At 44.4% G+C, this 17160-nt stretch overlaps 1 protein-coding gene across 6 annotated transcripts in view; it reads left to right on the top strand.

The window, feature by feature from the left end:
• GJC1 (gap junction protein gamma 1) overlaps positions 1-12882 on the top strand; it is a 32894-nt gene extending 20012 nt beyond the window's left edge. For 4 of the 6 annotated variants that reach the window (XM_054457437.2, XM_054457436.2, XM_063656824.1 and 1 more), the window contains exons 2-3: positions 3826-3901; positions 5461-12882. In XM_054457437.2, the coding sequence (XP_054313412.1) occupies positions 5481-6671 (1191 nt within the window). In that variant the 5' untranslated portion in view covers positions 3826-3901; positions 5461-5480 and the 3' untranslated portion in view covers positions 6672-12882. Of the gene's footprint in view, positions 1-2648; positions 2671-3825; positions 3902-5460 lie in introns of those variants that run through there. The other 2 variants (XR_010124729.1, XM_063656825.1) reach the window with 2 other exon arrangements.
• Positions 12883-17160: the final 4278 nt, after the last annotated feature.

The following is a 17160-nucleotide window of genomic DNA, read 5'->3' as shown; positions in this document are numbered from 1 at the left end:
GCCTGGGCAATATGGCGAAACCTCATCTCTACAGAAATTAGCCAGGCATGGTAGTGTTCCTTCACCTATAGTCCCAGCTACTGCAGGGGGCTAAGGTGGGAAGATCACTTGACACAAGAGGTCGAGGCTGCAGTGACTTAGGTCTGCACCACTGCACTCCAGTGTGGGCAACAGAGGGAGACCCTGTCTCAAAAAAAAAAAAAAAGAATTAATTGATGTCTATCCAGTATAGAGAGGATCAGGTATTCAGATCCCCGCTCCTCCCCACACATGCACTGATCAGAGCTGAAGACCTGGGGTATGGGGGGGAGTCCGTCTGCAGATCCCCAGAGAGTTTTGTGGAGAAAACCCCTGGCTGTTGTGGATCTCCCCAACATTTTGTGGTCAAGAGCGTAGACCGTAGCGATACTCATTCCGAAGACTTCAGAGTGTGGGTATAGAGTACCCATACTCCGTGGCTCTTAAGATTGTTTATGGAAAACTAGACTGTAAGGGTTCAGCATTTTCCACGTCTGCCGCTTAATCAGTACACAATACTTACTAATGGATGTGTTAAAATGGCTGCTTTAGAACTTACATAAGCTCTGAAGGATTTATCACCAGTTCTTCCCACCAAGAAAATTTTATTGAAAAGCTCAACTGTTGAGAAATTCTTTCATAACAATAATTATTTAAAAGATACACATTTGGCCGGGTGCGATGGCTCATGCCTGTAATCCCAGCACTTTGGGAGGCTGAGGCAGGCAGATTACCTGAGGTCAGGAGTTCAAGACCAGCCTGGCCAACATGGTGAAAACCTCATCTCTACTAAAAATACAAAAATTAGCTGGGCGTGGTGGCTCACACTTGTAATCCCAGGATTTTGGGAGGCTGAGGCGGATGGATCACGAAGTCAGGAGATCGAGACCATCCTGGCTAACATGGTGAAACCCAGTCTCTACTAAAAAATACAAAAAAATTAGCTGAGCGTGGTGGCAGGCGCCTGTCGTCCCAGCTACTCGGGAGGCTGAGGCAGGAGAATGGTGTGAACCTGGGAGGCGGAGCTTGCAGTGAGCTGAGATCGTGCCACTGCACTCCAGCCTGGCCAAAAAAGCGAGACTCTGTCTGGAAAAACAAAAAAAAGGCTGGGCGCTGTGGCTCACACCTGTAATCCCAGCACTTTGGGAGGCCGAGGGGGGCGGCTCACCTGAGGTCAGGAGTTCGAGACCAGCCTCAACATGGAGAAACCCCGTCTCTACTAAAAATACAAAATAAGCCTGGCATGGTGGTGCATACCTGTAATCCCAGCTACTTGGGAGGCTGAGGCAGGAGAATTGCTTGAACCTGGGAGGTGGAGGTTGCGGTGAGCCGAGATCGCACCATTGCACTCCAGCCTGGGCAACAAGAGCGAAACTCCGTCTCAAAAAAAAAAAAAAAGATACACGTTTATCTTTGTGGATGGAGATATAACAGATGAGTTCTAACTAATTGTATTTTCATAATTTTGGCTTATTGGAACAAATAGAAATTTCAGGCTTTGGGGAAAATCTGAACCTGCAGAGAATTTGTGGATGAGAATCATGGAGTTCTGTGTTGGAAACCTGGCTTACATCACCATTTAAAGATTTTATATATTTACTTCTTGTTTTGAGGTTTTTTTTTTTTTTTTTTTTTTTTTTTGAGACGGAGTCTCGCTCTGTCGTCCAGGCTGGAGTGCAGTGGCGCGATCTCGGCTCACTGCAAGCTCCGTCTCCCGGGTTCACGCCATTCTCCTGCCTCAGCCTCCGGAGTAGCTGGGACTACAGGCGCCCGCCACCACGCCCGGCTAATTTTTTTTTGTATTTTTAGTAGAGACGGGGTTTCACCATGTTAGCCAGGACGGTCTCGATCTCCTGACCTCGTGATCCACCCACCTCAGCCTCCCAAAGTGCTGGGATTACAGGCGTGAGCCACTGCGCCCGGCCGTTTTGAGGTTTTATAACTTGTGTATTCAATGAGAAAAGAGGTGGTGAGCTCATGTGGAAAACAGGGCTAGAAATGGGAGCTGTACTGGAAATTCTATTGTATTAGAGTCTCCCTCTCTCACCCAGGCAGGAGTGCGGTAGTATGATCATAGCTCATTGCAATCTCAAGCTCCCAAGTTCAAGTGATCCTCCTTCTTCAGCCTTCCAAAGTGCTGAGATTACAGGTGTGAGCCCCCATGCCCAGCTGGATTCTTTTGTTTTGTTTTGTTTTGAGATGGAGTTTTGCTCTTGTTGCCCAGGCTGGAATGCAATGGCACAATCTCAGCTCACCACAACCTCCACCTCCCAGGTTCAAGCGATTCTCCTGCCTCAGCCTCCCAAATAGCTGGGATTACAGGCATGCACCACCACGCCTGGCTAATTTTGTATTTTTAGTTAGTTGTTCAGTCCATGTTGGTCTGGCTGATCTCAAACTCCCGACTGCAGGTGATCCACCCACCTCGGCTTCCCAAGGTGCTGGGATTATAGGCATGAGCCACCATGCTTGGCCTGGATTCTTCATATGTAAATCTTTTTGCTTCTTTATTTTTTGAGGTTTCGCTGTCACCTAGGCTGGAGTGCAGTGGCATGCTGGAGTGCAGTGGCATGATCACAACTCACTGCAACCTCTACCTCCCGGGCTCAAGTGATTCTTTCACCTGAGCCTCTCAAGTAGCTGGGACCACAGGTGTGCGTCACCATGCTAATTCTGGGGGAGTGTGTTGTTGTTGTTGTTGTTGTTTGGTGAAGACTGAGTTTCACATGTTGCCCAGGCTGGTCTCAAACTCCTGAACTCAAGTGATCCCCCTCACGTTGGCCTCCCAAAGTGCTGGGATTACAGGCATGAGCCAGAGCCACTGTGCTGGGCCGTGTGTGTGTGTGTGTAAGAGACAGGGTGTTGTTCTACCTACCAGGTTGGACTGCAGTGGCCACCACTGCCACCACACCTGGCTAACTTTTTTAAAATTTGGAAAGATAGGGTCTCACTATATTGCCCAGGCTTATGTGCAAATCTTTATGTGGCTTCATGCCTGCACTTTTTTTTTTTCCATTGTTCCTTTGGAAATTGTTCCAGTTTTTTTTTTTCCTGTATCTTTAAACAACAAAACAAAACACCTTTTTAATTAAGTTACTATAAACACAACATTCAGGAATTGTTTTAAATTTATTTGCTAAATGTGGGCGCCTTATGGATGACATTTGGCCAGAGCTATGCAGAGTTGCCAGAGCTTAATAATGAGCAATAATTCATCTTGGAAACTTTTCTGTTTTGCTGTTTAATCCGGTACAGATGCAGGTGTTTTCTTTCTGTGACTTTTTGTGAGCAGTTGTATCTGTAAATCACCTCCTATGGAGACGGGTGTTCCTGTGACTGAGAGCCAGCTGTTGGGTGTTTTAGCTAAACAGCTTGCTCCTAGTTAGCTGCTCAAATCCCCCTGAGAGGTGTATTGGCTGCTTCAGGGAATAGAGCAGACGGGGTGAAGGTTTTTGCAAGGCCTTTAGTGACCTGCTTTCAATTTGCTGCAATTCTTCTGGTTTGGCTTTTTCCTATAGGTGCCAGAGTTCATCTGCTTCATATTTTTACTACTGATTCATCTTCCTGTCGTATATTCTTAGACTGTGGTGGCTTAAGAATCTTTGGGTCACCTGTTACATGGTTTCTCCTGCCACCTGTATGGGGAGGAGAAGACTGGTATTCAAACTCAAGCCTGTTTCTATCTTATTCTCATTGATTTTTATGATACATAGAAAACTTTGTTTCTTTCTGAAAATGGCATTTTAGTGATTCATTGTTTTCTGTGGGAGGAAGCTTATGACCTGCTCTTTTCTTTTTCCCTTCCAGAGGGAATCTGGAAAAATTGCAATCAAAACATCATTTCTTTAAGAAAATTTTGGGTAACCGAAGTTCTGGACAACAGGTAAAGTGTATTTAAACTTTGGTGGTGCTGACAAATCATCTGTAATCTGCAGAAGTAAACTGGGAGAGGGAGGAGGACAAGTTAAAAGTTAAGTCTACTTTGTGTCGGGGCTTCATTGAGGATTTCCCATATATTACCTCGTTTAGGTGGTTTTTACCTGGATCCTGGGTGTAGATCTGGGAATCTCAGAAAGAAACTGTCCTTTAAAATGCTGTTTTAAATGGATTTGCTATTGATTGGATTTAATGTCATCACAGTTTAGTTTACAATCATTTTTTAATGTCTACCATAAATAAGGTACAGAAGTATAATTTGTAGATTCTGTTATATAGTAAAGGGGTATAATATTTATTGCAAGACCATTCATTGTGGGCTTCTAAGTAAAACCAAAATCTGGTATGCTATGCAGCCTAGCTAGGGAAGATCTTCCTAGTTCCCTTCTGTCTTTTGTTTTAGTTCTTAATGATTGCCAGCAGTTTGTAGCTGTACCATCTTCTTAAACCCTTTTAGCACTTGTCTAAAATTTAAGTTTCCTGATAAATCACCCCTTCACAGTGGAGTCCAAACGAGATGTCCCCTTTATGTTCTCAGTGGTGGTTTTTCTGTGATTGGACCGAATAAGTATACCTGTGTGTTTTTTAAATTTCTATCTCACAAAATTCTGAAGGTCTCATGAAATAATAGTATGTGTAAAGAACCTAGGTCTGGCCAGGCATGGTGGCTCACACCTGTAATCCCAGCACTTTGAGAGGCCAAGGCAGGCGGATCACCTGAGGTCAGGAGTTCGAGACCAGCCTGGCTAACATGATGAACCCTCATCTCTACTAAAAATACAAAAATGGTGGCGCATGCCTGTAATCCCAGATACTTGGGAGGCTGAGGCACAAGAATCACTTGAACCTGGGAGGTGGAGGTTGCAGTGAGCCAAGATCATGCCACTGCACTGCAGCCTGGGCGAAAGAGGGAAACTGTCTCAAAAAAAAAAAAAAAGAAGAAGAAGAAGAACCAAGGTCTGAGAAACATCTCAATAAATAGTAGCTACAAGTTTACCTTTTAAACCAGAGGAGACATGAAAGCAATCCATACTTTCTAGGACCTTGTAGGGCCAACAGGTGTTGACTGAGGTGAACTGACCTGCCTGAAGATAGTAGAGAGTGAGATGCTGTTTATTCTTTTTTTTTTTTGAGATGGAGTCTTGCTCTGTTCAAGCAATTCTCCTGCCTCAGCCTCCTGAGCTGCTGGGATTACAGGCGCACACCACCGTGCCCGGGTAATTTTGTATTTTTGTAGAGACGGAGTTTCACCATGTTGACCAGGCTGGTGTTTAACTCCTGACCTCAAGTAATCTGCCCACCTTGGCCTCCCAAAGTGCTGGGATTACAGGCGTGAGCCACCGCACCCAACTGAGATGCTGTTTATTCTAACATTTGTTCCACTGTGAACCTTGAGGTTAGATTTCAAGTATTCAAAGTAGTAGTTCCTAGAGATATCATAATTAATAATTAAATTAAGATTTAATATTTGTTGATTTTCTTTTGGTATTTTTCCACTTTTATCAGGGCATACCAATTCAATCACCATGAGTTGGAGCTTCCTGACTCGCCTGCTAGAGGAGATTCACAACCATTCCACATTTGTGGGGAAGATCTGGCTCACTGTTCTGATTGTGTTCCGGATCGTCCTTACAGCTGTAGGAGGAGAATCCATCTATTACGATGAGCAAAGCAAATTTGTGTGCAACACAGAACAGCCGGGCTGTGAGAATGTCTGTTATGATGCTTTTGCACCCCTCTCCCATGTACGCTTCTGGGTGTTCCAGATCATCCTGGTGGCAACTCCTTCCGTGATGTACCTGGGCTATGCTATCCACAAGATTGCCAAAATGGAGCACGGTGAAGCAGACAAGAAGGCAGCTCGGAGCAAGCCCTATGCAATGCGCTGGAAACAACACCGGGCTCTGGAAGAAACAGAGGAGGACAATGAAGAGGATCCTATGATGTATCCAGAGATGGAGTTAGAAAGTGATAAGGAAAATAAAGAGCAGAGCCAACCCAAACCTAAGCATGATGGCCGACGACGGATTCGGGAAGATGGGCTCATGAAAATCTATGTGCTGCAGTTGCTGGCAAGGACCGTGTTTGAGGTGGGTTTTCTGATAGGGCAGTATTTTCTATATGGCTTCCAAGTCCACCCGTTTTATGTGTGCAGCAGACTTCCTTGTCCTCATAAGATAGACTGCTTTATTTCTAGACCCACTGAAAAGACCATCTTCCTTCTGATAATGTATGGTGTTACAGGCCTTTGCCTCTTGCTTAACATTTGGGAGATGCTTCATTTAGGGTTTGGGACCATTCGAGACTCACTAAACAGTAAAAGGAGGGAACTTGAGGATCCGGGTGCTTATAATTATCCTTTCACTTGGAATACACCATCTGCTCCCCCTGGCTATAACATTGCTGTCAAACCAGATCAAATCCAGTACACCGAACTGTCCAATGCTAAGATCGCCTACAAGCAAAACAAGGCCAACACAGCCCAGGAACAGCAGTATGGCAGCCATGAGGAGAACCTCCCAGCTGACTTGGAGGCTCTGCAGCGGGAGATCAGGATGGCTCAGGAACGCTTGGATCTGGCAGTTCAGGCCTATAGTCACCAAAACAACCCTCATGGTCCCCGGGAGAAAAAGGCCAAAGTGGGGTCCAAAGCTGGGTCCAACAAAAGCACTGCCAGTAGCAAATCAGGGGATGGGAAGACCTCCGTCTGGATTTAATCCTGGCGGGCTTAAAACCTGTGCTTTTCATAGTTTATGGTAAGCAGCAGCTCACTGAATAATGACTTCCATTGAGTAAACATTTGGCTCTGGTTATCTTCAGGGATGCTGTTGGCTCCTGATCCAAGCTCAGGGGACTCTGGAGGCGGGGCTGGGCTGAGGGAGAGAAAGGGAAATGCAGTGTTCCCGGGCACATGTTCTTAGCAATAATACAGTTGCAGAACTTTACATTTGTGTCTTCCAGATCTGGAGAAGAACAGACATATTTAAATCATTCTTGTGGAACAGTTTTTGTATGTACAGTATTATGGTACTTTTTTTTTTTTAGTATGAGAACTTTTTTGTATTTGTACATTGAACTGCTGTAGTTATACTTTTATATTAAAGGGGAAAAAGTCCTTATAAGTAATGCCTGTTAGGCTAGTGCTATTACTTTGTTCAGCAAATTCTACCCTGGCTTTAGAGTTTTTAATAGATGCTACACCTAATAAAAGTGCCTCTCATATTGCAGGAACGATTTCAGATGTGTAAGGAGACTGAAGAGGAGATACCAGTTTTTAGTCTTGGAAAGCAAGTTCACAGTAGAAGGAGGTTGAGATCTTTCTTTTACGTGAGAAATCTTTGAATCTCATTCATGCGATCAGAGTTGTAGCCAATTTTTGAAAACCTTATTTTCAAAGGAAATAAATGATTCACTGTAGGATTCCTTTAAATATCAAGCATCACCAGTATATGCTTTGATGGTATATGTATATAACTTAAAGTTCTTTCAAAAGCCTGATACAGAAACGTGTCCCCAGTTTGGTAGCAATGTGGAAAACCTGGCTAGAGATGATGTGGAGCTGTCCCTCAGAAAGCAAAGCCATGCCTGGAATCCCTAATAGGATGCTTAGTTGTGAACCTGTTTGATTTGCCTTAAGCCTCTATCCAGAAACCTGCCCGCTTCCCTCCCTCTGGTTAAGAAGCCAGTGGTGGATATTTTCTTTGTTAACATTAGAAATGCAAACATTCCCTTGTCACCCGAGAATACTCAAAGCTACTTGTATTGGAAATGGCAGAAGGCCTAAATCCAAATTTCTTATTTTTTATAATTTACCATAGAACTTTTGTGATTAAATTCTTACTTCTGCCAGTGGAGGTTTATGCCTGAAAGGTCATGGGGTCCTGTCTGTAAACAGACCTAAAGAGAAGTGCAGTATTTATTCCTTGTAGGCATAATGTGTTTGTCACTGACAAGCATTCATGTTCATCCCACTAGTCTTTTATTGCAGTCTTTTATTGTCATTTTCAACCTTATGTTGGAGAGCTTTGCTTTCTCATCATGTTCACATTGTCTTAAGTTTTGTGAGCTTCTGAGAAAGAGCTTGGTAAAGGTTTAAAGGGGACTTTGTTCTACCAGGGAGCATTTTATTTGGGCGTCTCACCCTTTTCTAACGAAAGCTGTTGTAAGCCACCTCTGACTTGGAAATTCTGAAAGTATGAATATTTTTTATATCTCAATTATAAAATGCCATTTCTCCATTATTTAGATGAATAGTAGAACACTGCACCCTTTGTGCAATGTTTTTCTTTATTTTTCTATTGCATTCCTACCCCCACCAAAAAAAGAAACTTAAGGAAATTTTTTTTGAGACAGGGTCTCCCTCTTTCACCCAGGCTGGAGTACAGCAGCATGATCTCAGCTCACTGCAGCCTCTGCCTCCCAGGCTCAAGCGATCATTCCACCTCAGCCCCCTGATTAGCTGGGACTACAGGCATGTGCCACCATACTTGGCTAATTCTTTTTAAAAAATTTTTTTTGTAGAGATGAGGTCTCACTATGTTGCGCAGGCTGGTCTCGAACTTTTGGGTTCAAGTGATCCTCCCGCCTCAGCCTCTCAAAGTGTTAGTATTATAGGCGTGAGCCACCACGCCCAGCCTAGAAAATTTAACCTTATCTTTTAGTCATTCATTTATTTTATTTGCTTTTTTAAAAAAAAAATCTTTAAATTTTAGCCTAGAGAAGCACCTCAGGAACTCTAAACATCTTAAGCAAAAATTAAACTCAGGTGAGACTGAAGGAGAAATTTCAGAAAGTAATACACGTGTACATCATGGGTAATTAATAGACATGCACAGTTTCCTTCAAATCAAGTGTTTAATAAGGAAATTCATATAATTCCAAGAAAACAGGCAAAATTTTGAATACATAAGCCTAGCTAAGATAAAGAACTACCAGTTAATTCTTAACGTCACTGGAGCTTCCAGCAGGTTTTTTAATTGAAGGACAAAAAGTGTCCATACATTTCGTGTTATCTCTTCAGAGCCTGAGGGAGAAGAGAGTGGCTTTGCCCAGTGGAAAGGTTGGGGATTTGAGAATGATACAGGGGGAAGGAGTCAAGCAGAAATGCCAGGAAGAACCAGGCAAAGACATTTGGCGCCAGAAGCATCCACTTAATTTCTATGAAGAGTGCCCCTGGTGTTTCATCTTGGCCTGTTTTGATGAGAATGTTATCTTTTGTGTCTGGATAACTCGTCAGCTTCTTAAAGTACATATAAAGATATTCTGTCACCTCCCCACATGCACACACTTTTAAAATCTATTTTTATTCTCTTGCTAAAGTTGTAATTATGTCAAGAATTTTCCAGCTCTAACTGCCTTCTTAGTACATGTCTTTCTGCCTTTGAAGCATATGAGTTTGCCAAAGTCATTTTCCCCCAATGACATATTGTGGACTTACATTAAGAAAATGGGCCAGGCGCGGTGGCTCAAACCTGTAATCCCAGCACTTTAGCGGGGTGGATTACCTGAGGTAATCCAGCACCCAGGCGAGTGGATTACCTGAGGTCAGGAGTTCAAGACCAGACTGGTCAACATGGTGAAACTCCGTCTCTACTAAAAATACAAAAATTAGCCAGGCGTGCTGGGTGGATGCCTGTAATCCCAGCTACTTGGGAAGTTGAGGCAGGAGAATTGCTTGAACCCAGGAGGCAGAGGTTGCAGTGAGCTGAGATCACACCATTGCACTCCAGCCTGCAAGACAGAGTGAAACTCTTGTCTCAAAAAAAAAAGAAAATGAGCCTATTGATGTCTAGCTAACCCATTGGTGGGGTCTGCATTGAATCTGTAAGAATATTGTTCTGGAACATGCAGGTGGGGTTTGTATAAAAAGCCTGTCCAACATTTAGTTCCCACCCCATCAGAATCATACTGTTTTGAATTGCCATATAAGACATGCTCCATCATGACGCTTGCTTCTCCTCCAAATACAAGTTGAGTGCTTAGTCCTTCACCTGCTAGATACAATCAACATGATTATGTTCTTTAACACAGTTGGATTTATGCAGATGTGGTGTGTCCTTTGCTCTTCTTTTTTTTCTTAAGACAGAGTCTTGCTCTTGTCGCTCAGGCTGGAGTGCAGTGGCATGATTTCGGCTCACTGCAACCTCCGCCTCCTGGGTTCAAGCGATTCTCCTGCCTCAGCCTCCCAAGTAGCTGGGATTACAGGCACCACCACCATACCCGGCTAATTTTTTTTGTATTTTTAATAGAGACAGGGCTTCATCATGTTGGCCAGGCTGGCAGGCTGGTCTCGAACTCCTGACCTCGTGATCCACCCACCTCAGCTTCCCAAAGTGCTGGGATTACAGGCGTGAGCCACCGCGCCTGGCCTGCTCTTCTTAAAACCCGTTATTCAGAAGATTTGTAAAAGAAATAGGCTTTTTTTTTTTTTTTTGGCAAATTCAAACTTGAGGGGAAAATTAGATAGCATTTTCCCCTAAAGAAATGTTAATGTTCATTTTGTGGCTTTGTTTTCAAGTTTCAGGAGCCATGTACATCTCAGAAGTGTTACGAAGTGATTAGAAAAGGCCTCTGGTAAAAGGCGTTCAAGGACCAACCATTATTATCGGTCACTTGTTTGAACTTGGCGCTTAAAAAAAAAGTTGGACTGTGATGCTTTGGTGCTCTTTATCACAGACATCAGTGATGGTCTGAAACACTCTCTAGCAGTTTATACCAAGAATGGACTTACATGTTATCAGTTACACTCATGATTTACTCGTTCAGCTTCTACAAGTTCATACTTTATGCTTTCTGTCTCATTTAAGAGACAGTCCACTTCTGAAAATAACATCGATAGTTGATGATACATTTTTGGCTAGTCAGCTTTCTGTAAAAGGCAAGTATGTTAGACATGCAGTTTCCTTCAAATCAAATGTTTAATAAGGTACTTCAAGAAACGCCTTTTTAAAAATCAAAGGTTTTGGCCAGGCATGGTGGCTCACGCCTGTAATCCCAGCACTTTGGGAGGCCAAGGTGGGCGAATCACAAGGTCAGGAATTTGAGACCAGCCTGGCCAACATAGTGAAACCCCATCTCTACTAAAAATACCAAAAATAGCCGGGCGTGGTGGCGGGCACCTGTAATCCCAGCTACTCAGGAGGCTGAGATGAGAATCACTTGACCCCAGGAGGTAGAGGTTGCAGTGAGCCAAGATTGCGCCATTGCGCTTCAGCCTGGGCAATGAGTGAAACTCTCTCTCTCAAAAACAAAAAAAAAATAATAGTAATAATAAAGTCCCTGCATGCAGTTTGGAAATAAAATTTAAACTCATCTATATGTAATAAATATGTAATAATTCACAGTCACCATCAAATGTTGGAATCATTGAATTGCATACTTGTACTCATTCCGGCCACATCATGAAGAGTTTAAAGATGTGTATTTGCTGTTGTCCCTATGTAGTTCTATTGATGTTTGGTTTTGTTTTTTGGGGTTTGTTTTGAGCCCAGGCTGGAGTGCAGTGGCACAATCTCAGCTCACTACAGCCTGGACCTCCTGGGCTCAAGCAATCCTCCCACTTCAGCCTCCCAAGTAGCTGGGCTGCAAGTGCTTACCACCACACCTGGCTAATTTTTGTATTTTTTGTAGAGACAGGGATCTCACTATGTTGCCCAGACTGGTCTCAAACTCCTGGGCCCAAGTAATCTTCCTGTCACAGCCTCCCAAGGTGCTGGGATTATAGGCATAAGCCACTGTGCCCAGCCTGTTTTTAATAGTGGTATTAAGTGGGTTTGGTTCCTGTGTTATTAATCAACATTAATAATCGTACTTTTTTTTTTTTTAAAAAGAAACCATGGTATTCTAAAATCAGGAGTCCAAATAAAAGAAAGTTCTCGGCTGTGCGTGGTGACTAACACCTATAATCCCAGCACTTTGGGAGGCTGAGGTGGGTGGATCACTAGAGGTCAGAAGTTTGAAACAAGCCTGGCCAACATGGTAAAACCCCCTCTCTACTAAAAATACAAAAATTAGCCGGGCATGGTGGTGCACACCTGTAATCCCAGCTACTCGGGATGTTGAGGCATGAGATTTCCTTGAACCTGGAAGGCAGAGGTTGCTGTGAGCCGAGATCGCGCCACCACACTCCAGCCTGGGCGACGGAGTAAGACTGTCACCAAAAAAGAGGGAAAAAGTTCTCCAGTGCAGTTTCTACAGAGATAAAAGAAGTAATAGTTCTGGCTGGGTGTGGTGGCTTATGCCTGTAATCCCAACACTTTGGGAGGCCAAGGCAGGTGGATCACATGAGGTCAGGAGTTTGAGACCAGCCTGGCCAACATGGCAAAACTGTCTCTACTAAAAATATAAAAATTAGGTATGGTGGCACGCGCCTGTATTTACAGCTACTTGGGAGGCTGAGGCATGAGATGAGAATCTCTTGAACCCAGGAGGCAGAGGTTGCAGTGAGCTGAGATTACACCACTGCACTCCAGCTTGGGTGATGGAGTGAGACTCAAAAGGTACTAGTTCTGCATTTCAGAATTGGCTTGTTGAACCAGGCTATGTGCTTCCAAGATTTAAAATGTTTTTCTGTATTATACTCTCAATTGTGTTTTTAAAAATCTCTTAAAGAAATCTCTACCTCAGGCACTAAGTGTTATGACGTGGGTAGCATATTGATATCGAAAACTTAGCTAGGACTTCCAGCCTTTTAAGATAATTTAAATGTAAAATTAAACGGTTAACCAGCAATCTAATGTCATGTGGTGTGCAGTTTGGATATTGCATGAACAGCTAAGGAATCACCTGTTCTAGTGCCAAAGATCACTCATTGCTAATTTTGTTCTGTACAGCTTATGTAATATTTTCATGGTGGAGACGGACTCTGTGTGCTTAGGGCCTTGTCTCTAGGAAGATTTTGTCAATTCCAAATACAGTTTTGAAGATTCATTTGTCGTTTGTGCTTCCTTTCTCAGAATTCGAAACCAACTGAAAATCAGCTGCCAGGAAATGTCATATTGAGGATTTTACCGTATTTATATAAAATAATAGCTAAGAGCTTAGTGATATACACAGAAAACCTAATACAAAAATCTCTTCCTCATACATTTCGCTTGTAAGTTGATCTTGGTGGAAATACTTGAGCAGAGAAATTTCCAACTAAAGGTTTGGGCTTAAAAGATGCCTTTTTTCATAGCTGATTTGAAGCTCTTCTGGGACTACTGTGGCTAAATAGGTCAGCATATTCGTGGCGTCGCAATCTGGGGAATATAGGTAGCCTGGTGTGGGAGGCTGGGGTCTAAGCTCAAAAGCTGGGAATGCACCCTTGACTTCCCTCGGTTCTGGAGGCCTTTCCTGGAGTGCCGTCTGCAAGGGACCCTTTGCGGCAGCAGAGTCAGCAGTGTCGTTGAAAAGCCTAATCCACCTCCTGAGGAGGGAGCAGCAGTGCCCTCTTGTTCCCTCAGACATGGGATAGCTGACTGGTAGGTCACGAACAGCTCACCCTCAGCAGCACAGATTGTAAACTGGTCAGCCAACCATATTTGGTAATGAACTTGTGAGCTATTTGAACGCTATTGGAGCAGTTAAATCACTCTGGATCTGTTAGTTTTGAAAGTAGATTCTTTGGCAGATTTGTCATCAGAACGGAGACTAATACCTGTGGCATCAAATCTGTTTTCTTTGCTACACAGAGTTTGAAAACTGTTTTTAAGGTTTTAAGGGCTTATATGATACTTTTAGGGTTTGTTTCCTTTAGATATCTCCCATTGGAAGCAGGTTACACAACAGCATGAAGAATATGGAAGCAGAGGCAAATTTGGGAACAGAATCCAGGTCTGTACAATCCAGTATCCTTTGTTCTTGCAAGAGGAGGGTCCAGAAGCAGCTGTTAGCGGTGCTCACAAGGGTTTAGGGGCATCTTTGCTGGGTGGACCTTGCATCTGTCTATTACAATACTTTTTCAAAATGTAACCATTGGACCATTGGACTACTTGTTAGAAGTAACAGTATTGCTATTAACATAGATTCCTAGGCCAAGGCGGGCGGATCACGAAGTCAGGAGATTGAGTCCATCCTGGCTAAAATGGTGAAACCCCATCTCTACTAAAAATACAAAAAAATTAGCCGGCCGTTGTGGCGGGCGCCTGTAGTCCCAGCTACTCAGGAGGCTGAGGCAGGAGAATGGTGTGAACCCAGGAGGCGAAGCTTGCAGTGAGCCGAGATCGCGCCACTGCACTCCAGCCTGGGCAACAGAGCTAGACTCTGTCTAAAAGAAAAAAAAATATATATATATATATATAACACAGACAGCGATATATAGATTCCTAGTCTGGGCAACATAGTGAGACCCTGTCTCTACAAAAAATAAGCAAAAAATTAGCTAGGCATGGTAGTACTCAACCTGTAGTCTGAGCTCCTTGGGAGGCTGAGGCAGGAAGATCGGTTGACCGCCGAGGTGGAGGCTACAGTGAGCCGTGGTTGTGCCACTGCGCGCCACCCTGGATGACAGAGCGAGAGCGAGACCCTGTCTGTCTGTCTGTCTGTCTCTCTCTCTATATATATATATATGTGTGTGTGTGTGTGTGTATTTTAGATCCATTGCAGACCTACATAATCAGAACTAACAAGTTCTCTGGGGGATTCATTTTTTTAAATCTTTTAAGATATAATTTACATGGAGTAAAACTGTTGTATAGTTAGAAATGCATACAGTTAAGTAACCACACCAGAAAGTGCAGAATAGTTGCATTACCCCCAAATTATCTGGTGATTCTTATGTACATTATAGTTTGAAAATCACTCATTTTTAAAAAATTGTTTGAAGTAGCCAAAATAAAAGGGGAAAGAATTGTTTTGAATTACCTCCTCTGTTCAAGAAGGTTTAGACCTGGCGTAGTACATGAGTTTCATCTCATCAGTCAGCTCAGAATGACTGCTGGCTCCCCGGAGGGGAGACATACATAGAGGATCCAGGGACTCCTCTGGGTTCAGCCAAATAATCTATCAGTGATTTTGAGGTTGGGGCAGGGTTGATGGAAGAGTGTGCCATCCCTGACTAGATGTTAAGCATGTTTCAAAATATCATTGATATGGGAGTGCTGGGAAGGGAAGAGGTGGTCCCTTTAAATGATATGGAAGGGAGGAAGGGAAGTGCTGCATAGAGGATGGCATGGTTCCTGGCTAGGGCTCCGCCCCCACGGACCTAGGTGAGGACTGGCATTTCCTGCCCAAATGCTTTGCCCCCATTCCCTAGACCCTAGTAGGCAGATGCAGGCGGCTGGATGTCCGGAGGAACACACCGACGCACTGGCGCGCTGGCAGGCCACCGACCTGCAGAAGCAGAATGACATGGAGTTTGGCCTGGGCAGTCAGAGGAGAGCCCGGGCCGCCAAGTGGCCGGACTCCAGGGGAAAACCATCTCCCTTCTGGCTCCCCCATCTGCTGAGAGCTACTTCCACTCAATAAAACCTTGCACTCATTCTCCAAACCCACGTGCGATCCGATTCTTCCAGTACACTAAGGCAAGAACCTCGGGATACAGAAAGCCCTCTGTCCTTGCAATGAGGCAGAGGTCTAATTGAGCTAACACAAGCCGCCTATAGACAGCTAAACTAAAAGAGCAAAACTAAAAGCACACTGTAACATAACGCCTACTGGGGCTTCAGCTGTAAACATTCACCCCTAGACGCTGTCTTGGGGTCAGAGCCCCATAGCCTGCTCATCTGTATGCTCCCCTAGAAGTTTGAGGTTTGAGCAGCGGGGCACTGAAGAAGTGAGCCACTCCCCCATCGCACACCCTGCAAGGGGACAAGGGAACTTTTCCTGTTTCATCATGAAATAATGGATTTAGTGGCCGGGAGGGGTGGCTCACGCCCGTAATCCCAGCACTTTAGGAGGCTGAGGCGGGTGGATCATGAGGTCAGGAGTTCCAAGACCAGCCTGGCTAAGATGGCGAAACCCCGTCTCTACTAAAAATACAAAAATTAGCTGGGCGCGGTGGAAGGCACCTGTAATCCCAGCTACTCGGGAGGCTGAGGCAAGAGAATTGTTTGAATCTGGGGCGGGTGGGCAGAGGTTGCAGTGAGTCGAGATTGCACCACTGCACTCCAGCCTGGGTAACAGAGTGAGACCATCTCAAAATAAATAAAATATGAATTTAAACTTCTGGATCATGACTATGACTAGGCCCATGTGAAAAGAACCATCTCACCTTGTATGTAAGCAAGAGTTGGTGTCATTACTTAGAAATGTCTCCTTCTTACAGTTAATGACATCTTGGAGGAACTTAGAAACAGGAAGTGACTCAGGATTGGGAAGCACCAGAAAAAGCTGCTGACATGACATGGTGACAAGCATTCTTTGTCAATTGACTTTTTCTCCCGCCCCCTGGATCCTAAGGAAATGGCACAGCATTTCCTTGCCCTGTCCTTGACGTGCTATGCCTACTCTAAGCTAGATAGGGGCTTGTGAAAGAAAAACCTAAGGAAGCCCCCTGCTCGTGCCTGGAGGAAAGAACTGACGACTTCGTCTTTGCCCTCAGCCAAACCGCCACAAGTATCTTTGTCTGCCTGGCTCTCCTGGGGCCATCACAGAGGGCTGGGGATGCTGACAGCCATAAACTCCAGGCGGGGCAGAACCAAGCAGCTGTTCATAAGCGATTTCAGTGCATGTCCAGTGACCCGAATGGGACCCGACCATGGGGAAAATGATACAGAACTAGATCGCTTTCTTTAAATTTTATTTTTAGTTTGTGTACTCCTATGGAAGTGTAATTTTATCTTTGTGCTGGGAACACTGAAAAGCACCGATGGGGAGCTCCTTTGGCCTGGCCCATTTTTCTGAAAGCACATTGCAGCTGCAGCTTCTGCCCAGCAGGCAGAGACTGATGTTAGATCCTGTACCCAGCTGCTGCTGGGAGAAGGGACAGACTCAGCCTCTGACTGCAGGGACATCTGCAGGAAGATCGGGGAACCTGAAAACACTTTTAACTGCAAAAGCCCTGGAAACAGTAAATGCAAATTGTTCCGTGGATTGTTGACTTCACATTCAAACCATCGGGAAGTGATCGAGACTGGAAGCGTCGACAAGGATCTGCAAGGTCTGGGACCAGAGACCAGCTTGTGATCCTGCTGTGGAGTGCTAGGGGTCCACTCTGGGGAGGGGGCTTTGGCCTAGAAGAGACATGGTATAGGGTGGGAACTGTTACAGTCATGTAACACTTAACAT

The sequence above is a fragment of the Pongo pygmaeus genome, chromosome 19, assembly GCF_028885625.2.
Source record: "Pongo pygmaeus isolate AG05252 chromosome 19, NHGRI_mPonPyg2-v2.0_pri, whole genome shotgun sequence".
Lineage (NCBI taxonomy): Eukaryota > Metazoa > Chordata > Mammalia > Primates > Hominidae > Pongo > Pongo pygmaeus.
Note: the sequence above shows the minus strand (reverse complement) of the source record. Positions and strands in the feature narration are given on the sequence as shown.